Here is a 24,195-nt window from a genome sequence, read left to right on the forward strand (position 1 = left end):
AAAACGAAAGCAGCACAAACGCTAGTTTTAACGGCACAAACCAGCACAAACGAAGCACTAACCGCTCAGTCTATTTGCTGGAATTTTTCACGTGGGTGGGGTGTCAGCTTCACTCAGCTCCTTCAGCTTAGTCTCTAACTCCTCTAAATCACACATGTTGGCCAAAGTGGTTACTGTAATGTCATCATGATCTGTGAAATCATGATGACATTGACAGGTTTACGCCACAAATAATTCAGTTGTATGAGAATAATTTAAAAAAAAAAGCTTGTTGTCTGCTTTCAGTCATTTTTAGTACATCCACCAAAAGGAGTGATGAGCTCATGCTACGATGAGCCGTCCGTCATCCGTCCACATGTCATAAGAATTGCTCCTCCTCCTAGAGTATTGGTCAGAGTTTAACCAAACTTACATACAATGATCATCTAATGGACCTTCTGCAGTATTGCGCTGAAGGTCAAGGTTAAGGTCATATTTGTTGTTTTATAGACACAGTCTCACAAGAATTGCTCCTCCTACTACAGTGTTGGTCAGATTTTAGTGAATCTTGCACATAGTGATCACCTAATGAGTCTTCTTTTGTATTATGAGAAAGGTCAAGGTCACATTTGTTGTTTTACAGAAATACCTAAGTAGTAAGTATGAGCTGGACTGCTGCTACATCAGTGTCATTCTGGTTGGTTAATAATTGTTGAGATCTGCTGTAATAGTTTTGCCGTGGTATATGCCTTCTCCTGTTCTGAAGTCTGTTCACCTTCCAAATGTGGTCATTTTGTTTTGTGAGCGAGTCTGCAGGCAGCACTCAATCTCCTGCTCTGCTATCAGTCTTCACACCTCAAAACCATCCATAATCAAGCTCTGCAGTATTTGTTCTCTTGGTTTAAGAACTACAAACCATCTGGGCAGCTCTCAAGTCCATCTCTGCACCTTCCAGTCCACTTAGTCCAGTCAGTCTAACCTGCCACCACCAAAATAAAATAAATACTTTACACTTGTACACAGCGTTCTGCTCTTTGGTCCCTTTGCTTGACTGTGAACAATAAGAGAGTGAATGTTTTAATAATTCATGGACTGGTAAACTATGTGAGGGCTTTTGAAGCAAAGGAAGAGATTGGTAAACAGCAAGAAGGAATTGATCAACTGATGGATCAGAGTGGTTAATAGTGGCTGTGATTATATGCATAGAATGTCTTATTCTTGCAGAAGACTTTGGGTTAACTGTTTACATGGGATGTGATTATATATGTCTGGTGTTTCCTTGCACTTAACTGAAAATCTCTGACGTACATACACATAATGAATGAGTAACGTAAACAGTAGATACTGATAATCCCCATCGACCCCCACGTTAAAAAGCTCAACTTGGGCACTTGGGTGGCTTAGTGGTGAAGCTGGTGACCACATACATATGCTGCGTTGTGGTGTGGGTGGCGTGGGTTCGAGTCCCGGCCACTTGCCAATTTGCTCGCGTGTCTTCCCCTGCATCTTTCCCCCATGTCCTGTTTCTCTCCACTGCCCATAAAAGCTGCTGTGGCCAAAAAAAAAATGCTCAACTTAACAGCTTTGAAAAGCATGTTTACAGCCTGGTGCATGAAACTGTTTTAGTGTCTGTACCTAACATGCTCCTTCATAACAGCTGTGCAATCATAGCCAAAGGGTTTGGCAGTAGCACCACTGCTAAAAATACATTTTTATTAATTTGCCAATAAACATTTTAAAACTTATGAAATCTTTGCAATTGTTCTTCATCATCTCAAAAAATATGTAAAAACAAAAATCTGAAAACTGAAGAAAAATGAAGCAGCAAAGTGCATTAAAAACAAACTCTGTGCCACTGCCAAAACTTCTGGCTGCCACTGTACGGTCTGTGCTTTGAACCAGCGAAACAGATGGTAAAAAATATTGCAAAAGACTAAAGGAATTAATTGGCAGACAGGGCCAGCAGGTTAATGAAGCCAGGTAAAAGACTGCTAAACAGTGCATGCTCAGTGTGTGTGAGCAAATACCCACACACTGACCACAACCCTGCTGGATGTGAACTAACAAAGGGGAAAAATAAGTAATTCAGTTAATGATACCAATTACCAGTCCATGTGATCCACATAATCGGGTCATTCATTTATATAGATTGACACTTTTTTTTTTGTCCATATTACCCCTCTGGGGCTATATAGTTTAGTTATTTTTTTATTATCTGTTATAGGTTGTTCTTATAAAGATAGACAGGCTGCAACACTGGTCTCCCAAATGAGTCACTTATGGTACATTTACTATACAACCTGTAGGTACAGAATTGTGGTGTGTGGATGTAACTCCCAATCATAAAAGGCTGAGATCAATGCATTTGAGCCACAGGACCTTCTCAGTGATGAAGGTACCTCTATTGAAAGCCTTGGGGTTAGTCATGGGTTCAATTAGATGAGAAGGGTCAAACAAATCAATCACTTTTTCATTAGTTTTGGTGCACCTTGAATCCCCTCTTCACTACTGGATTTCTGAATTGCTCCCAGCTCCACAATGTTTAATACTGACAAATGTAAAAGGCACCTTCAGATTTTTATCTCCCCCTGTGTTTGAATTAGCACGGCTGCATTTGACATTTTGAATGAGTAAATGAAATTGTTCAAATCAGATAATGTGATGAGATGATAGACTGGCAAATATCTGACATTTGACTAACTGCAATATCAGCAGAGCTGAACCCGAATATATCCAGGAACAGATACTGTTATTCTGAGCGAAGTCAAGCTGAGCTGTTGGCTTCACAGCTCAAGAAACATTGGAGACACAATGACGAATGGATTGAACAACACATAGGCAAATTAGAAATAAAGAGAGGAGACAGAAGAGGTGTGAAATATGAAGAATAAAGGGGTAAAAGAACAGAGAGTAGAAAGAGTGAGTGAATCAGACCAGCTGCAGTGCCAAAGAAGCATGTAAAGATCCACTAGCTACCCCGGTTAGCTGGAGTCACACAGCAATTAATAGACCTTTCACACGCTGGAAGCTGCTGTGCTGCTGTTTGTGATGCCCAGTGTGTGAGAGCAGATGTGTATTTGAGCAGCTGCACATATGTATACAGCGTGTGGGTTTGAATATTTTTTGGGGTAAGTCACGTCCTTCAGCGTGTCTGCAGGCCTGTGTCAGTAGGTGTGTGCATGTGTTAATGATGGTTGTTTCTTAACCTCAGATACGAATATGTGTATTGGCCTGTTGTGGTTGGTCTTCACCAGCGGTAGTGTGTGTCTGTGTGCTTGATATCTGGCGTGAAGGATTAGCCAGTTAGCAGAACGTGTTGAAAAAAACAGATGAAATGGATTTTTGCTCTTTCCTGGAAGCCTGCAATGGCAGAAGTGGGACCGTCAAAGATGGCATAACTGATTTATTAGTTGTCATTCAAGGTTCAAATATGGGGGATGGGTTGCAGTTTTATTTCAACATACAAACCAGTGAAATGATTAGGCTATGCTGTATAGAGTACACTAAACTACCTTTCAGCATGAAATAGGAATTAAAATCAGGGACCTATGGTGCGTCAACCTTGTCCCACTAGCCCATTCATCATTCTGTCAGCACAGTTAACATTCCACAGTTTCTGCCATCTACTGATCCAAATCCAAAGTGTGTCTAAACGGAGCTCACAGCTCCGGGTCCTGAACTCTCTCTCATTATTTCAACAGTTTGTTGTTGATTTGTTTCAGACCTAAATTTCCTAAGGGCCTGAACCTTAGCACCTTTAACCTACTGCAGTTCAAGGATTTTTGCATTTTTAAGAGTTTTTTTTTTTAAACGGAAGCTACAACCATGAAGCTTATTAATAAACTTAATTAGCCAGCATCAACCTATTGGGCTGACAAATGAAGCAAAGGGTAAGAGCTGATCCCACAAGTGAGTCATTCATTATAGACTCAACTAAACTGCCCAACTAAATGGAACAGAAAGCATGTTTACAGCCTCAAACAAAAAAGATTTAAGCCTCCTTGGACAGGTTCCCCTTCATAACAGCTCTATGGGGAGTGGAGCGGTTGGGGGTTCTACCTATCCATCTGGATACTGGACTTAGGGGCACGGACATTTTGATTGACATTTGTCTGGACACACAGATTTGTCTCCTAACCTAAACCAATGGATGACAGTACAGTGTCTATGTCCATCTTTATCTCTGTGGCACTTATCCTACTGTTACTATTAACTTTTTAAAAGTTTTACAAATATAAGAACAGACAGGACGAGTTGAAGAAAAAGAAGGAGGTTTTGACGTAACACCTTTACAGGGTTCTAGCCAGAAAACCTTCCCAGCCCGGCAGTATTGGAGGATCGGACGACTGCTTGCTAGTGCTAATAGCTGCAACCGCTTTCTAATTGTGGTAATAGCAAACAGTTCAGATAGCGTCGGGTAAAATCCTCAGCCCAGTATAACGGTATGTCTACCCGGCACAGCGCCAGGCTAGAACCCAGCTAATATCTGTCCCCATTATTCCCCAATTATGGCGGGCTACATAATTCACTGCTTCTGAAATCTGCAGCAGTAAAAGCTGCATCAATGCCTATGCCACACAGCATGTGGTATTAACTGTGGATAGTTCTCTTTTATACCCACTGCAGCTCTTTGTCTTTTCTGGTGGAAATCCAGCTTTGTATTATGTGCAGCTCTGGAGAGAGACAGCTGCTGGTCATGGATATCCCTGCAGCTCATTAACTTTTGTCTTCTCTCTCCCGTAGATTGCTTTTTTTGTCCTTATCTCTCTATGCTCTCTTCTACCTAAGCCTGGATCTGCTGGAGGTTTCTTCCTGTTAAAAGTGAGTTCTTCCTTCCCACTGTCACCATGTGGCATCCCCATAGGGGATCGTCTGATTATTGGGATTCTCTCTCTAATATTTACCTCACAATTGCGCTGTTTTTACAATCAAATCATGACTTACATAATCAAACTGTCAAACTAAATGACAGTTCTCACCCGCTGCCACACAACTTATTTAACAATTTACCTACAAGTTTTCCTTACAGTTGTTAAATTAGTTGTGTGGCAGTAGGACATAGATTCTCTATGAAGTCTGCCTCACTTATTACTGTACCACATGTGGATTACACTAACACTGTACATACATCAGCAAACAGATATATGACACAGACAGGCTTAGTAACTGTGTTGTAAACCAGCCTCTACTTAGGAGTAATGTTCCAAAGCATTACTATGCTGATTTTATAACCACAATATTGTCTAACAATATCAGAGTGCACACATGTGAAAGAAAACAACTATGTTTCATACTATGAAGTATGACTGCTTACTATGTCTATGTCGAATTTTTAACAAATAATCCAAACCCAAGATATTAGTTTAATTCCATTCCGTTTAATTTACTTCCAACTTAACTACAGACAAAATTGCTAGTAATAAAGCTATGACTATGATGTATCATTCTGTTGTCTGACTATAGAAATAGAGAGTATGTACTGAACTGCTGTATTGAACACAGGGAAAAGCTAGCTGAATCTAACTATTCAAAGTTTTCACATGACTGAATGATTGCATGAAAACCCACATCGAGGTCAAAACAAGGCTTTGCCCTGCTGCCTGACAGTTATTTTGGTTTGTTTAGCTAAAAATTTAGATACTTGGTAAATTAGATTTAAATAAACCCGTCTGTTCACCACTGCTGTAAAGTACTACATGAAAACTCGTGTCTCCTAACTCTGTCACACAAGATCAATAACAATATTGCACCAATCTGTCCTTCACCACAACATTCTTCACGGGATAAAACAAAGAGATGCTTATACGAATGAACTTGTGCCATAATGATGGGAAGAGCAAAGCGTGGAGAAGAAAAGAAAGAGCTCATGATCTGAAGCACACCTCATGTCAAACATGGTGGAGGAAGCATTATGGCATGGGCATGTATTGCTGCCAGTGGAACTGGGCCATTAGTGTTTACTGATGACGTGACTGCTGATAGAAGTAGATGAATTCTGAAGTGTACAGGGCTATACTCTCTGCTCAGATTCAGCCAAATGCTCCATAACAGAGTGGGCAGAGCTGCACGGTGCAAATGAATGATTTCTCAAGGCAAAGAAATGGGATATTCTTCAGTGGCCAAGTCAGTCACCTGATCTCAACCCAACAGAGCATGCTGTTCAGTTACTGGAGGTAAGGCTGAAGACAGAGAGATTTAAAACAGGCCTTATATTTAAAATTAGGTCAGTTTGTCCAGTTACTTTTGAGCTTCTAAAACTGGAGGAACATGTACAATAATGGCCAAAAGGTTTGGCAGTAGCATCGCTGCCAAAACAAATTTTTTTTATTTATTTTGCATGAAAAACAAACTTTGTGCCACTGCCAGAATGACTGTAGTTTCTAAACAGATTTCCAGGCACATTTTCTTTATACTGGCAGCGCACTCTTCTCTGTGATTAAGCATCTTCATAATTTCACAGAATTTATGCAACACCTAGATCTGCTTTATATTAATAAGAATGTCATCTCATTTTCTTCATTGTGAGCCTTTAATGGTATTACATGAAACATGCACCAACTTTTATTAAAATTGCTTTCCATTTTTTTCTCTCCAGTGGAAATACAGCTCGTGCCATCTGTCTGGGAAATTAACACATAACATTAATATTTACTTGCTTCTTTAGATTGATCTTTAATGAAAAGTCACTTTGCTCCACATTTGATTTGATGAACAGGATGCAGTTTGATTGATCTCACATTTACTGTAAAATCAATACTTCCTCAGCCTGGATCGACTGTAATATATTCATGTCCAGTTGTGTGGGAGTTATTCTTGACAGTGGCAGTACTATCCAGGGATTATCCAGGAGTGTGTTTTATGTATGATAGCCGCTAATATCACTGGTTAGCTGATAACTCTATATTTATTTCAAGGTCTGTTTCCCCTTTCATCCACCTCACTGATCCATAAACTTATAGAGACAGCTTATTAATGTTATGCAATCAACAATTACTTTTGTGTTTACACATCATTGCCCTAATCTTTTTATCCTGACCTTAGCAAAACAGGTTCTCGGTCCCTTTTTGTTTAGTGATAAATTGCGTGATTAATTCTCCACTGACTTTACAGGTTTTTTTCTACTCAGCAAGTTTCTTCAAGAACTTTGATATTTGTTCAACCAATGCTTTCTGCATATTTGTGGCCATGTTGACAGCAGCAGCAGCCATACCCACAACCACAGCTGTATAAAATAACAAAGTGGCAAGTGGAAGCGAAGCCAACGGTGTAGAAAAAGTGCAGCACTCAGTGCACATTGTGTTGAGGAAAACAACATCCGTCTAACACATTCAGGCCGCATCAAAGTTGTGTTATCAGCTGGCTTTAGGCAGAGCAGGTTGAGTGTTGGGTGTAAGGGGTCTCTGGGAATACTCTGTGCTTTTATGGTGCTGCTTGATGGAAATTTCCTCTGTAGAGGGGAAGGTGTGGAACAGTGTGTGGAAGTGCTCGGGTAAGAGTTCACAATTCTGAGGGCTGCAGTGATGAATACAGGGAGAAAAAGGAGAGTAACAGAACTTTTAATTTGATTCTTTTGTGGCAGATTTGATTCATACAATCAAAGATCTGCAAAATATTACATTACACTGCAGTTTACTCTGCTTTGTCATGTAATTTTTTAGATCACTTTTTTGCTTCTTCTTCTTGAGAATTTTACTGTTTTGGTTTGACTTTCACTGAACTGTCATTGCTCATATTTGCTGCTGCTGTGAGCAGATTTCTCCCATATTGGCTTCTCTTCATTGGCTCCCTGTTAAATCTAGAATAGAATTTAAAATCCTTCTCCTCACCTACGAGGTCTTGAATAATCAGGCCCCATCTTATCTCAAAGACCTCATAGTACCATATCACCCCAATAGAGCACTTTGCTCTCAGACTGCTGGCTTACTTGTGGTTCCTCGGATACTTGAATGGGAGGCAGAGCCTTCAGCTTTCAGGCCCCTCTTCTGTGGAACCAGCTCCCAGCTTGGATTCGGGAGACAGACACCCTCTCTATTTTTAAGATTAGGCTTAAAACTTTCCTTTATGATCAAGCTTATAGTTAGGGCTGGATCAGGTGACCCTGAACCATCCCTTAGTTATGCTGCTATAGGCCTAGGCTGCTGGGGGGTTCCCATAATGCACTGTTTCTTTTCATTCACCTCATTTACTCTGTTTATACTTCTGTCTGTATTTAATCATTAATTATTATTAATCTCTGTCTCTCTTCCCTCAGCCCAACCGGTCGTGGCAGATGACTGCCCCTCCCTGAGCCTGGTTCTGCTGGAGGTTTCTTCCTGTTAAAAGGGAGTTTTTCCTTCCCACTGTCACCAAGTGCTGCTCATAGGGGGTCGTTTTGACTGTTGGGTTTTCTCTGTATTATTGTAGGGTCTTTACCCACAATACAAAGCGCCTTGAGGTGACTGTTTGTTGTGATTTGGCGCTATATAAATAAAATTAAATTCAATTTAAAAAATTGAAATACCTGTCCAGTGGCAAAACAATTCAAAAATAAATATCAACTTACATATGCCTAACCAATTGTTTTGCCCTTAGGAAAGAGGCTTAATGAAACAGAAGAATATAGAGGACTGAGCTTCTGACAACATATAACGTGTTGTTAAGAGGCTCAAATTAGATTTCTGTGCAGCCAAAGACAAAACATTTATCCATAACAAGGTGTGAAATTGTTTTGCAATAAAAATAATTAGCTGTCACATAACAATACTGAAGGGAATTCAGGGAAGCTGTTTTAACCAAGCTCTATGGCTGAAAAAAAAATTCTTTGGAACAATAAGTTGGGGGTTCTAATCCTGGCCAGGGCATGCATTCAAGTAAGGGTCCCCAGACTAGGGCCCCATGCAGCCCAAGCCTACCTCAGAACACGAGCAAGAGACTGAAGCCATAACGGCTTGGACATTGCTCAGATTAACAGGGCCCCCGTCAAGTGTTGAGGAACCAGGACAATTGAAGAGAAATGGGCTACTGGAACAAGGCATACATGGACAGGGACTGAAAAAATGGAACTGATACCGTGCTACTCTGGCAGCCAACCCAATGAGAGGGGTTACATGCAATGCATGTGGGAACTACAGATGAGGAGAAAGTCAACATCCGCACTGACCAAGAAGCACCAAGTCTAGTGGCTCAGAGTGATAACATCAATAGGAGACAGCTACTATCAACAATAATGAGCAGCATAGAAATAATGAGCCAACCGTGGTAGAAGACAGCAGTGTAATTCAACTAGATGATGCCTAGCCACCTGCAATGGTAGCTGCATGTACTGAGCTGAGAATGAAGATTTTGCCCACACTCAAGATAGCCAGCCAAACAAGAGCATGACACCCCTGGCTCATTGGAAGAGTCCCATCAGAGGAGATGCTTGCAGATGTGAACACTGCTCTATGCACCATCCCTACTATCAGTATCACTGAAACAATGATACACCACATTGACAGTAATCCTAGAAGTACTTGGGGTGGCGGGGTGGCTGTAGCTCAGTAGGTAGAGCAGGTCACCTACTGATCGGAAGGTCAGCGGTTCGAATCCTGGCTACTCCAGGCTACATGCCAATGTATCCTTGGGCAAGATACTTAACCCCAAGTTGCTCTCCGACCGTTCTGTCGGAGTATGTATGCGTGTGAATGTTAGTTAATTAAAAGCACTTAGCTTTGTAAAAATGGAAGTGCTTGTATGAATGGGAGTGCATGGGTGAATGCAAACAGGTTGTATAAGCGCTTTGAGTGCTCATACTGAGTAGAAAAGCGCTATATAAGAACTAGTCCATTTATGGGATAAAAGGATACAAGTAGAGGAAGCCCCCCCAGTAGAGAAGAAGGCCAGATGCCAAAATCAGGGAAGCACAGAAGCACAAATAAGGGGGCAGCTAACAGCAGGCACTCATCCAGAATGGCTAACACAGGGAAGAACAATCCTGCACATGAAGTATCCCCAGAAGGGTTCAACATCATCAAGGGTTCACCATCATCAAATGTTGATGTTGAACTTGTCTCTCCACAATATAGAAGCGCCTTTCAGGCATTGTAGCAATGAAGCTGAGTAGGCACACGAGTCAGTACATTAGCACAGTTCAGAGAGACATTGGAAATAACACCAGAGGGCCAAAGCACCAGCTCCTGAATAAAGTTTTGGTAAAGCAGTACACCAGGACTCTGAGACCAGGCAGACCAACCTGCACACTGTCTGGACTGACTACAAGATAGCCTACAGCTCGCTTTGTGTTTGGGGTCTCTGTTTTGTTGAAACACCTATTTCAAGGGCATTTCCTCTTCAGCATAAGGCAACATGACCTCTTCAAGTATTTTGATATATGCAAACTGATCCATGATCCCTGGTATGCAATAAATAGGCCTGACACCATAGTAAGAGAAACATTTGAATATCATGCTGCTTGCACCACCATGCTTCACTGTGTACTGTGGCTTGAATTCAGTGCTGGGGGTCATCTGAAAAACTGTCTGGGACCCTTGGACCAAAAAAGAGCAATCTTAATTTCATCAGTCCACAAAATGTTTCTACATTTCTCTACAGGTCAGTCAATGTGTTCTTTGGCAAACTGTAACCTCTTAGCACATGCCTTTTTTTTCCACAGTGGGATTTTATGGGAGCTTCTTGCCAGCAGATTAGCCTCACACAGGTGTCTTCTAATTGTCACAGTACTCACAGGTAACATCAGACTGTCTCTGATCACCCTGGAGCTGATTATTGGCTGAGTCTTTGCCATCCTGGCTATTCTTCGATCCATTTGAATGGTAGTCTTCCGTTTTTGTCCACGTCTCTCTGGCTTTGCTTTCCATTTTAGAGCACTGGAGATCATTTTAGCCGAGCAGCCTATTGTTTTCTGCACTTCTTTATATGTTTTCTCCTTTTCAATCAACTTTTAAAGAACGCTGTTCTTTTGAACAATGTCTGGAACGGCCATTTTTTCTCAGGTATTCATTGAGAAATGCATGTACATGTGTTGGCTTCATCCTTAAATAAGGGCCACCTGATTGACGCCTGTTTTTTCACAAAATTAATGCCCTCACTGATTGGACTCTACACTGCTATTTTTTTCAACACACCCCTTTCAATTAATTATTCAATTACACAGAACCCCCTCAGGAGCATGCATATCATGAATGTTGGGTCTGTTGGTTTTCTATGACTCTACTACACCTACTGGTAAATTGTTTGCCATGTAGTAATATGATTTCTACCAAAAATATTGATTGATCTGGTTACTCATGTTGGACTGCTATTATTTTGAACACAACTGTACCATCGACAGATAAAGGAAAAGGCTGAAAAGGCTAGAAAAGGCTGGCTTAAAAAACAGCACAAGAACAGGCCTTAAGTACCAGCTCCATAGAGGCAGGCGCCTACCACAGCCAATAGGACTCAAGTTGCAAATTGTGCAAAGGTGCCCCAGAGACTATCCAGTACATAGTAGCAAGATATAAGATGCAAGCTGAGAGGCACCACCAAGTTGCTGGGATAGTGTACAGGAACACCTGTACATATGGACTAGAAATCCCCAAGTCCTGATTGGAGACACCGCCAAAGGTGGTGGAGAACAACTGGGCAAAGGTCCTGTGGGACTTCAAGTTCAAGACAGACAAACAGCTGCTGGTCAACCAACCAGAGATAGTTGTGATTGACAAGGAGCAGAAGACCTGCTGAAGTTCAAACTGAACATCAGAATGGAGATGAAAAGTGATTTAAGTGACTTGTTGTTGGTTGGTGGTGTCAGATGGGCTGGTCTATGGAGTATGGAGTATTCAGTTTCTGAATCAGATCAACAGAACCCCCTCAAGGATTTACAGAGAATGGTCCAAAAAGAGAGAAAATAATCAGTGAGTGGCAGTTGTCTAGGTGAAAATTCCTTGTTTATGCCAGAGGAGAATGACCAGACTGCACTGAGCTGATAAAAAGGCAACAGCAACACACAGGGTATGCAGAAAAGCATCTCTGAAAACACAACACGTCCAGTCTTAAAGGGGATGGGCTACAGCAGCAGAAGACCACACCGGCTGCCATTCCTGTCAGCTAAGAACAGAAAACTGAGGCTACAATTTGCACAGGCTCACCAAATTTGGACAATAGTAGACTGGAAAAACATTGCCTGGCCTGATGAGTCTCAATTTGTGCTGCAACATGACAGCATGTTATCCATACATACATACATACATACATACATACATACATACATACATACATACATATCATATGTACATGCATGTACATACATACACACTGTGGCTCTCTATCTATTTAGATGGATAAAAGTTCATATAAATGATCTTTCAGTTATCAATTTTATCAAAAGAAATGAATAAACACTCAGCTGTGATTGATAGCCAGCTCAGAAAAGTAAAAGAACAGCAATGTAATGTGTCAGACCAGAATGGCTGGACTGAAACAAGCGGGATAACACCTCTCTCTGCTTCCGTCTGTACTGTCGTGTTTCTCTCTTCACTGTGAAGAGTTTCTCCCAGGATGCACCTTATTATGGTGATATGAGTATTTTACAGCTCCCACTTTTTCTCAGACCACAGATAAGTGAACACAATGCTTTCATAAAAAAGTACATTTATAAAGCAAGCTCTATCCATTTTTCGTCTAGTTGTCTAATCCAGTTTTACTTTTTAGCTGATTTTGATCATTCCAAAGCTGCATCACGTCTTCATTAAAATAGAGTACCTGGTTGATTTAACCCTGAGATTAGCAGATAAAATTGCAGCCAACATGCACACAGTTACAGTACATTTCTGTAGCAAATATCAATAGGAAGATTTAGATGCATGACCAGCAGCAATATGAAAGGCTGCCATTACTGTACATCTACAGCTGTTGATAATGCTATGCTAATATTAGTTTACTTTTTAAAATAATGCTAACCTTCATATTTTAGCACTAAGGGAAGGGATATGTGTTTGTGCGACGCACGTGTTTATGGATGCAGCTAACTAACCAACCCTGCTAGCTTTAGCTGATACCTTACCACTTTACACTCTTATCCAAATAGTGTCACTTAAAACCAACATGATGGCAGTTTAAATGCTAACACTGAGGCTTTCAAACAGGGCTTCACAAACCAGTGAGTGATGCCACACATCTTTGTTTCATCAATGATCCTTGTCCAGTTTTCAGCAGTATTATTGATACATTTAGCTTTGTATATTTACATTATGTTACAAGCATGCTAGTTATTATTATAAAAAAAAAATCTGTAAAAAGCAATTGTATATTCATGAGACTAGAGACCATCTTGGCGCGATCACATGAAGTGCGACGCCTGTGAGCAGGTTGTCTTTCTGACCAGTTAGTCCTGACTAATCAGAAGTCACTGCTTTTTTGAGTTGTGACTAGAGTTGGGCTGTATTGCACTATTTCAAGGAAATTAGTGATAATTATATTTTTGACAATACAGAAAAAAAAAATACTGAGCAAAAGTTTTACTGCTGACTGCAGCTTGCGTGAAGAACAAAATGAGGGCTATTTTCCATCCTTCTTTTCCGACGAGCTGCTGTCATTGATGACAGACTGCCAGATTCAAAGTGTGACGGTGCCAGCAGCAGCATTATAATGCAATATTAGTGCTTTCCTTTAACGTTTAAGTGAAAGTGCAACACAACTGCTTTACAGTTTAACCAAAAAGTAACTTAACTGTTCAGCAGCCTGCACAATATTGTCACATAATAAAACAAACAGAAATAATCTACCTGGGATGTTGTATCTTGGGTTGAGCTTTTTGACCAGTAAAGCCCTGCTTTGCCACTGTGTATACATTTGGGTCGCACATCACCAGCTGCTTGCCCGGTTGCACTCAACAGGGTGTTTTTGCTTCAAGTGGCGAAACAAGTTTGTAACAGTTTCCTTGCATATTTTGTAAAATATTGCGCTTTGTTGGAGGTTGTCGAAGTAGCCCCTCTTTCCACGGCACTGGTCTCAGTTTCAAGCGTGCCTGGGCTCATCTTGTTGTGTGCACTAGGGAATGTAAACGCCTGGCATCACTATATCACTGATCTCATAGTAAAACATTTTTATATCACATAAAAGTTGTGACACTACCACATGTACAAGCTGCCCACAGACAGACATACTGACACTTGGCAAAGTACTTCAGACTGCCCTTGCTGTGGTTCCTCCTATTGCAGGTGTCTCCGTGGGCACATTTTGCCATGATGACACACAGCTGGTAAAAATGCTGTAATGACTCCTGAGCAATGACAAAATGACCTCTACCTAAAGACTCATTTTTTCATAAAGACAATACTAAATATTTTTCATTGTAGTTTTTCTTTTCATGTTCTCTGTGGAGGTTTTTTTCACAGGAAACACATCAGATTAATGTGGAAAGATGTTGTTAGTGAGGTCAGGAGGAAGATATAATTGCCACGCATCACTTACATATAGATTAGTTAGCTAATCGTTTCAGTAATGTCTCTGCATCACAGGCAGGAGGAAGAGTTTTGAAATGATCTGATAGCCAGTTCTCGCATGCAGATGATTTTTTATAGTAGCCAGATTGAAAGGATGTCAGCATAAGCCTTTTAGCACAGCCAGCTTTGGGGAAACAGTGTTTCATAACAGAATGCACTGAAATTACACATCAGGGCTCTGAATTCCTATCTTCATCTCCATTACTCCTCCTTCTTCCTTGCATTATTCATCCCGCATCACTGCTGCCACGCTCTCTCTCTCGCGCTCGCCTTCAGTGACACACTGGACTACATGAATGAACAAACACAAGAAGCAGTCGTTCCCTCAAGGACGCACAGCCACTTTAGAGCATTTCCGTAACCAAACAGTATCAAAGAAATGAGTCAGGAGATCATCTGATAGCAGCAATGCAATGAATAGCATCAGTCAGTGACAGTGTGTGTGTGTGTGTGTTTATGTTAGCGTGTCCAGGAGTCTTTACAGTACGCGGCAATAGGTTTTATTAGTATTTTTCACTCTGTGTGTTTGTGTGAGTCTTACCGTCTTGGGGCAGTGGACGTATCGTGCCAGGCTGATAATCAGGTCGTGGGTGATGGGATCAACCAGGTTTCTGAAGCTGGCGTAGCGGTACAAGACATCATCCAGTGATGTTGACTCCATGCCCAGGTCCTACACACACATACATTAAGACCATCAGATCCTCACTTATGCAACTGTGCATATGATACTTAGTGTATATGCAACAACTGTATTAGCAATCTATTTATGTAGCACATTTCATACACATGTGCTCTACATTAAAATAGCAGAAAGAAAATAGAGGAAAATAGCCAAACCAAAAACAGGACTGCTGATTACAATCAACCATAAAAGCTACAAATTCATTCATGCGTATCCCTTGTATGTAAGTCCAAATCAGTATTTCAAAGGCTTTTAGATTCTGAATGCAGCTTTTTAAACTTGCTGACCCCACAAAGCATGAAATTAAAGCCTTTTGAACTGCTTCCTGCTGTCTGACTGTGTGCTTTCTGGAGAGGGGGGTAAAAAACAAAATTTGTCACATCTCGAGGTCCATCAAAACCGCTGAAGCATTAACCTGTTGGCAGAGCCTCACGCATGAACAGCGGCCTTGTTAAAACTTAAAAAGTCAACATGAATGACAACGCCACATGAAAGTGTGCAGGAGAGGATTAGACTGCTGCAGCTCAAAGTATTTTGAGGAATCCAGCAAAGCTCCTGTCACTGACTATAAGATGAAGTCTAAAGCAGAGCACTGGCTGTGTGTACTGAATGTGGTACAACTGAGCTATACAACCATATGCTATTTAATTGAGCTCAGTTCACTGATGACATTAATAATTTATATTATCCATCATGCTCAATTATAAGCCAAAAAAAAAAAAAACTTGATTATTTTGGGAACAAATCGGGTTTTTGCACCACAAAAACTACGTTTTTTTTTTTTTTTTTAACAACAGATTGCTCTATCCAACACATATATTACTGTCAATCTTGCTGTTTTTAGAGCCTAACTAGCAGTGGGACAAAAAATGTAAAGTTGGTCCTGAGCGTGGGAGTAAAGGAAAGGTCACTGCCTCCCTTGGTAGCATGAATGTGCTCATTTCATGGCAATCTGCCAATTAGATTGTGAGAAATCCTGACATTTTGCTCTAGCTCATGCAACGTGCAAAATGGAAAGGGTTAATCTGTCAAGGGACATGAATTTGGTCTGCAAAAGTCTGGTGCCAACTTCCAAAAACACAGCTGTAGTTCTAAAATACTGCATCCATGTACTGCTTGATCTTTGCACAACAGAAAAAGTTGGAACACTAAAATATTCGGCATTTACCCTCTGGACACCATGAACGAGCTCTAGACATGTGTGCTCATTTTTAGCCATGCAGCTGGCAGGGGTCTGTGAGTGCTGATGCCCATCTGTTACCACCAAAAGCTTTAGCCTATATATTGTACACATAATACCTGTGGTAATAACAACTTTTCCTCTAGCGGCATCATCAGAACAACTTTTTAATTTGTGCAATGCTACACTTTCCAAGCTTAACTGCAGTTTAATGAAAAATGTCGGCAAACATCAGCATGCTAACACAAAGCTGGTATACTTGGTCAATACTTTCATACTTGCTATGTAATGCTGTACACCTCTCACAGTGACATCAGTGTTCCCCATCTTGCTTACACAGCAGAAAGGGAGGGGCCAGCAAACAACTTGCAACCAGTTATTTGGATGTTAACTAGTTAGCTAAATGCAAACTATCTTTTTCAGGTATTTACATTACATGTCTTTTGGGGTTGTTTCCCACTTATGTTAAATTGCCATTTTTACAGTAGAATAACTTGATAATAAGTGTAGTTAGAAATGATTATTTACATTATCTATTTGAAACAAAAATACCTGTTCATGGACTACACCAGTAAGCACATGGTGTGCATGTTCTACATGAAAGCCTGCTAACAGAAGTAACCAGACTGAGATACAGTGCTAGACTTTATAACTAATATCTACCCAATTTACAGTTCTTATTCCTACTTATTCACGCACCACATGCATCTCATGGTTAAACTTTTTCAGATTACAAATATTAAACTGTCCTTAAATCTGCTGCTTATCTACTATAAAGGAACGACAAAGCCTCAGCAATCGAGGCTGAAACCACGTTCACTGGCTTACATTTTTCTATAGTCTTCTATACATGAATGCTATAATATAGTTAATTTTTAAAAAGCTGCAATAAATACAACATGTATTAGAGGTAAAAAAAAATCATCTAATACACTTTTGACTGCAAAGGAATCTAATTTTTTTTTTTGAACTGCAAAGTTAACATTGTTATTCTAACAGAGTGCCAGGAGGATTTTCTGTTAGCTTCTAGAAAATAAAGGATAAAATATTGGGTAAGAAATGTGTGTTCAGATTTATCGTCTTGATTAATGCACTTCATAAAGAAAATGTTTACATTCTGTATGTATTCGTTACACAGTGCCCTTAAAATTTCTACAATGCAACCAAAAAAGTCTGAATCTACTGCTTACTTCTGAGTAACAGAACCATATCGTCTCTGTTATTTAGGGAGTAGCGGTTATTTCAACAGCCCCACATGTACACACAGGTGGCTGTATATGTCCCTTTTAACAGGATGCATATCATATACACTGCATATACAATATGTAAGGGGTTTGCTGTATGGGCTACACCATTATTATTTGTGGGGATGCTAGTGCATTGTTTAAAAGAAGTTCTGAAAGAATGAATGTGTGTAAGAACACGCAAACACATTTTAGCCTGTAGGTACGTGCAGATATATTTTCATGTGTGTTTGGATTTGTTTTGCAGGCAGTTTACCGCCAGCTGAGTGGCATCAGGACCGACCTTTTGAAGAGAGAGAAAAGGCAAGAGGGAGACTGATGGATGCTCAGTCTCCTAGAGAAGGCTATGACTCACTGAGGTTTCCATGCTGCTTATTGTTCTGCGTAGGAGTGGCAGCAAATAATGACAGCAGCCTCAACTAAATGACACACACACACACACACACACACACACACACACGTACATGCATGCATATTAATCAGATAAGAGTGGCATTAATAGCAACACACCACATGAGAGAAACCTATGATTAGTTCATCAACAGGTGTATGTTATTTATGATGGCAGCGACCAGGATGCACTCACACTGTTTCCATTTGAGATCATACAATCATGCGCCCGAACCCAGGTCCCACTGGGACTGCATACCCTTCGTGGTGGTCATCAGCCATTTGAAAAGCAGTGACAGCAGCGTGAAATTAATTGGTTAGTTTTTCTTTTGTAAATCTTTCAATAACATCTGAATTATGCCTTACAAACTAGTGACAATAGACTGTGAACAAATGATGAGGTCCAGTCTCTGTTGTATAATAACGTGACTACATGAGGCAACAGGAGGTGATCAGACACTGCTTAAGTTCAGGCCTCCTTCATGTGTTACTAGGTATTCAGAAGAAGCTGAGTTCAAAATCTGACAATGGAACTGTTGTTGGCAGTAACTAAATGGATTTTAACCCCTTACACCCTGCAGGTCCCCGAGTCCAGGCCTTACCAGTAAAATGGTGAACCAGCATCGACTTACTGAGGAGGCTGCCTTGTATAATGAAGACTAAAATGCATATGGCAATGCTATGCTTCACTTCTTTGCATCAAACAGCTGCAGCTGCAGCTACAGGTTCAATAAGAGAATTTAACCTGTGTTAAGGCCGTTATTCAAACAGGGACAAACAATCATTTAAAGAAAAACAAAAAACAAGTTGGGTCAGACATTAGGACAGGGTGATTATGGGGAAGGTGAGTGTGTGTGATGTGCAGCATGTGACAGGAAAAACTGCAGGTGTGTGTTACTTTTGTTAGTTCCAAGTTTGGAAAAAAAAAAGATTTAATAACAATAATAACAATCATTACAGAATAAAAATAAAAATAATAATAGTCATTATCGTCATCATCATCATCATTATTATCATCATCCTATTCCCATTGTCATTTTGGAGCCATTACTGAGTAGAGCCCGACTGTTTTCTCAGTTAAAAAAAAAAGAGACAGGAGAACGATCCTTCAGTGCACTGAAAATCTGAGTTTTTTCTGATAAAATAAAAATTTGGTGACTCTACACTCCCTGAATTATATATTTTTGTAGCATCTCAGTTTTTTCAGTGTTCCACTTTGCAGATGGTTCCCATATGCCCACGAAGCATCCTTCCACTTGTGGCCAATGAGGTAAAACCATTTTCATCAAATTGTCCAGCTTAGATAATTTGATGAAACAGGTAGCAACTCATTGCCTACAGTTGGAAAGTGGGATCATTTTTGTTTTTAACAACATCAGCTGAGCCAGCAGGTAATTTATTCAGCTACTCCACAGAGATTAGCTGCCAGGTTGCAGTGGCAGATAGGCAGCAACTGTATTTAGTGTGTGTAGACAGTGTTTCATAGAGAATCCGGCAACTTGACTTTTATTTTTCTGGGAGGAACAGCAAAGTCAGAAGCTGGCCATCGGGAGATGATCTTAAAGACAGGAGAAAAGGGGGAAACTGGGAGCACTGGCAGGAGTGTTGTACAGTATCTAAATTTTGGCTATGATCAGACCAAGTCTTGTTCCCTTTTGTTTCCAGCTTTTACCCTGAGCCAGACAAACTGTGCACACATGACATGGTCTCAGTCTGCTCATCTATTAACATTTGCTAAATGCTAAAGTGCATTTATTTAGTCCAGTATAAAGCACAGAGTGACAGAAAATACGAGGGGGGGGGGGGGGGGTGCTTTCTGATATATTTTCTTGCCATGAAAAATATCACTGGCACTCAAATCTGAAGGAATACAAATCATTTGTATGTGTGTGTGTGTGTGTGTGTGTGTGTGTGTGTGTGTGTGTTTGTGTGTGTGTGTGTGTGTGTGTGCATGTGCATGATAAGGATGCAAAGCAAATAGATCAACCCTGAATGGAAATTTATCTTCCAGCTTCTTCTAATCTGAACCCCAACGTGCTGGGGTTTATGCGCTAACAATTAGCATATCTGCAACAGAGCACTGACATTTTGTGTGTCTGTGCGGTGCAGTTTGCCATGGTTGAAAAAAAAGTGGTCAAAAGTATAAAAAACAAACAAACCCTGTGCCACATATTGTGTGTATGGCTTTCACTTGTATTCACCCTCCACAAAGGTATTACATCAACATTACCCATTTATGAAATATACATGACAAAGCATAAAAATGCAAAGTCTGAAATCTTGACCTCTGTGTGGATGTGTGTCAAATACATAAACACTCTCTCTCTCACTCACACACACACACACACTGAAAACAGTGCGGGCTTTCTTTTCACTAGAAAGCACCACCCACACTAATTAGGGCTGGTCAACATCAAAGCAGTGGTTGGAACCCGGCTGAACATGAACAAAGGTGGAGCTGCGGAGAGACGAGGCAAACACAATGGATCAAGTACAGCCCTTTGGCAAATAAAAGGAAATAGCAACCGCGGCAGGTGGACCCATATACGAGGCAGATGTTGACCCTCATCAAAAATCACACTCTGACCAAACAGTGCACTCCACCTCTGAGATGATGGTGCTCCCTTTTTAAAATTTTTATTAAAGAAATTGGACCGACTGCTCGCAGTCTTGAGCTTTGTTCATGCATTTTGTTAAGAAAATAAATGCTATATTTAAGTGGTGTCCATTATTGTGACTGATTTGTGCTCTACTTAGTTTCAAGCTGGGTAGACATGAAGCGGCATGTGGACCAATCATAGTTGAATAAGAGCAGCTGAATATATCCATTCATTCAAACACACACGTATTAATTTGTTATTAACCTTTATTTACCCTGGAAGTGAAACATTTGAGAATCACTTTTTAGAGAGTGTCCTGAGTCATTAACCTACTACGTTAATATAAAAAAACACTGCATACTCATATAATAGCAACTTGTTAATTACAAGGTAGGCTCACCCTAAATCACGTCCTAATTTATTGTCCTTAAAACTTAAAACTGACTCCATAAGCCCATCGCAGAGGAAGATGATGCCTGTTGTCTCAATGCAAGACTCAATGCAAGATTGAGTCACTTTGGCATTTGCTTCCAGAACTGGAAGCTACAACCATCTTTTATATTCAGTCTATAAATAAAAGTCATATGCTGTATATTCAATTCAATTCAATTCAATTCAATTTTATTTATATAGCGCCAAATCACAACAAACAGTCGCCTCAAGGCGCTTTGTATTGTGGGTAAAGAGAAAACCCAACAGTCAAAAACGACCCCCTATGAGCATATATGCTAGTCATATGCTGTTGGTACTCATGTAGTCATACCCAATAAATAGATTAATCTGGCTAGTTTGTCCTGATACATCCGAGGGAAAAGTTTTATCTTTTAAATGTTTTTTTCTGTTTTGTTTTGTTTTTTTAGCTACTCTAAAAGGTGAATTAAAATTTTATCCGGATGTAAATCCCAGCAAGCGTGACTCTGCAGGAAGTTCACATTTACATTTTTCCAGTATAGCTGCCTGTAATTAGTGCTGAAACACTAAGATGGAAATAGTCTATCTTTAAAGCAAATGTATTTGTCGCTGCATTTTTGATGACGTCCTGCTAACAGAGCAGGATGAACTGGAACAAAGTTGAGCACATCTCTATACTAAAATGATACTCGACAGAACTTGAATTTGCTGATTAGCAGTACGCGCTGCTGGCAGGACTCGACACACGGTGATTCAAAGTGCCGCGAACCATCTGATTCATCCAATCAAACAGCACCACGTTGAGACACTGCCCCTCAAGTGCTGATTAGACAAAAAGAAAAAAAGATGGATGAGCAAACAATGCTGTAATGTACGGAGACGGTTCTACTCTTTTATGACGTGCTTTATCAACACAGCACAAAACTCCACAGGGAATTTCTGCAGTTCTGGGAAAACAGTGAGTCTTCGCAACAGTGTGGAGGCTTTGGGTACAAATCATAATGCTGCAACATGAAGTCATGGGCTGTGTAATTCTTGGTGTCCTTTACAGTTTACTTCCTGTTTATTTTGAAGCTTTCACTTCCTTGCTTTTTCTTTTCCCGCTAATTTAGTGTCTGATCGAGTGAAGCTACTGAAGACCTTATTATCCTGTTTTCCCTGTTCTGTTTTTGTCAGGTCACTGTTGCAAAGTGATTATTCTGTTCAGCCTTCATCACATTTCTAACGTTATCAGTTTCGGAGTATAACCTTATCTATAACAGTAGATTTGCATTTTTAATTTTTCAAATACTGCCAGCTGCCACGGGAAAATCTGTCTTCAGTCGCTCGCTCATGCATATACTAATATTTTTCCTAACATCACTGCAGCAGTTCAAATCTCCCTCTCGGACACCTCGTCGTGAACAGGTGGCAATCTTTTATCAGATGTTTGTCTAGAAAATAGAGTTTGGTGAACCAGACTTCCTACTTAAGCTGCGCAGCCTTTCAGCAGCTGACTGGCATCTTCAGATATTAGCTGCAACCCCAACACCGCTGCCTCTCGTGATCGGAGAAAAACCCTGCTCACGTATGATGACATAAAAATCACATGCAGCTGACTGGAAACACCCGAAGGAACCCTGCAAGATAAATTTAGAGCCAGCAGGTATTCATCGCAACAGTTAACCGATCAGCTGTGAAGCAGCCCGGGGGGGCGAGTGGTGAAGAGATGCTGGTTTTGGTTGTGAGTTAATTGAAGGGCAGTGATTGAGAAGAAGGCCTCCCCATTAGCTCCTAACAGAGCTCCTGCTTCATTAATCAATGTCTATTTGATCCGAGCTCTCCCGTTATCGCCATTGTTTCCAGGCAACATGAAGGATAAGCTGGTAACTAACACAGAGTGACCCTCTCAAAACAACACCTCACTTTCATTTCTCCTATTTTCCTTTTCTCTCTCGCTGTCATTTTTGCCTCTAAGTGCTGTCTTTCAATGTCTCTGAAATCACTCACAACCACTTCTCATCTATCCTCGCTGGTGTCTGCTGTAGTTGAACAGTAATGGTGGCCGGTTTTTCTCTTCTCGGTTCCTTTTATTCATAGTAATTGTCTTTATCCAGTTCTTCCTGTTTCTGTCCGTCACATACTGTTCCACCAGAGCACACACCCTCCAGAACATGAAACCAAATATCATCATTAAATTACTGGAACTCTTCCAATTCTGCCTTCATGACCCAACATGAAAACCTGTTATTATCTCTATTATGTTAATGCAAATATGAGGCAACCCATGTTGTTGTCAGCCTTCTCAGTTTGGCCTCTGAAGCTGGAACACCCTGCTGATAAAGAAATAAAGATCTCATCCTTCGACCCACGTGGGGTACATGTTGCTTGAGCTTTCCACAGCTCCTCATTACCACGAATAGCAGCGAGAAAAAAAAATCCTTCAGAGGTCAGGGGAGCTTGACCTCAATCCTCCATCGCTAAGCAAAGCTCTAAAGTTTGTACAAGTTGCCTAATCACAAGATGAGAAAGAACAAAGTGCTGATAGAGGCTTTGTAGTTTACCAAAGTGTGCAGAGTGGCTGTTGCAGTGATGATGCTGCCATTTGTTATAGGTACCTGAAGCAGCCTTTTAAGCTGCTCTTTGAATAAGCTTCTAGTGAGCCAGACGTGCTTCTAAGGTTGGAAACTGTCCAAAAAAAAAAAGCTAAGAGCTCATTTTCTCAAGAGGAAATAATCTGGTCTTTCTGTGGGAAACAGGAACCATTTTTCTACCTGAGTTTCAAAATAAATCTAAATCAGTTTTTGTTTCAGATAGTGGTGTTTTCAGAAGGTTTAGCTTGCAGCTTGCAGTGCTGACTGTGACAACACAAATAACAATAATAACGACAATAATAATGTGCTGGAGGAACTTTTGCCCATGGAAAAAAAATGACTGAATACTAATTCCTGGGAAATAAAGTTTCCTGGAACTTTCTGTGGGAAAACCTGTAGTAAATAAGCTTATTTTAAGCATGATTTACTTATATTCTGGCTAGCTATTAAATGGTAAGTCTGGTTAATTTCAACATGGTATACAGTATTAACGTTAATGTGTTTACATGACATCTGCTGCCAAAACTCAGGTGTCACACTGTTACCTGTATAAATAGCCATGGTAAAAGCAAGGTACACCCTCTTTCAGTTATACGGTAATAAAAGGTAATAAAAAAAGTCTTGTCATAAAACTTCAGATGAACTACAAAACTTCACATATTACACCGTATCAT

The 24,195-nt window shown here is 40.4% G+C and overlaps 1 protein-coding gene across 1 annotated transcript in view; it reads right to left on the minus strand.

Annotated features, from left to right (window-relative positions):
• The window catches only part of lrrc75a (leucine rich repeat containing 75A), a gene marked incomplete at its 5' end in the record, with an annotated part of 76,041 nt that overhangs the window by 44,860 nt on the left and 6,986 nt on the right, over positions 1–24,195 (minus strand). Inside the window, 1 exon segment of the mRNA XM_030744315.1 lies at positions 14,983–15,111. Within this exon segment, the coding sequence (XP_030600175.1) occupies positions 14,983–15,111 (129 nt within the window).

The sequence above is a fragment of the Archocentrus centrarchus genome, chromosome 13 (assembly GCF_007364275.1).
Source record: "Archocentrus centrarchus isolate MPI-CPG fArcCen1 chromosome 13, fArcCen1, whole genome shotgun sequence".
NCBI classification, from domain to species: Eukaryota; Metazoa; Chordata; class Actinopteri; order Cichliformes; family Cichlidae; genus Archocentrus; species Archocentrus centrarchus.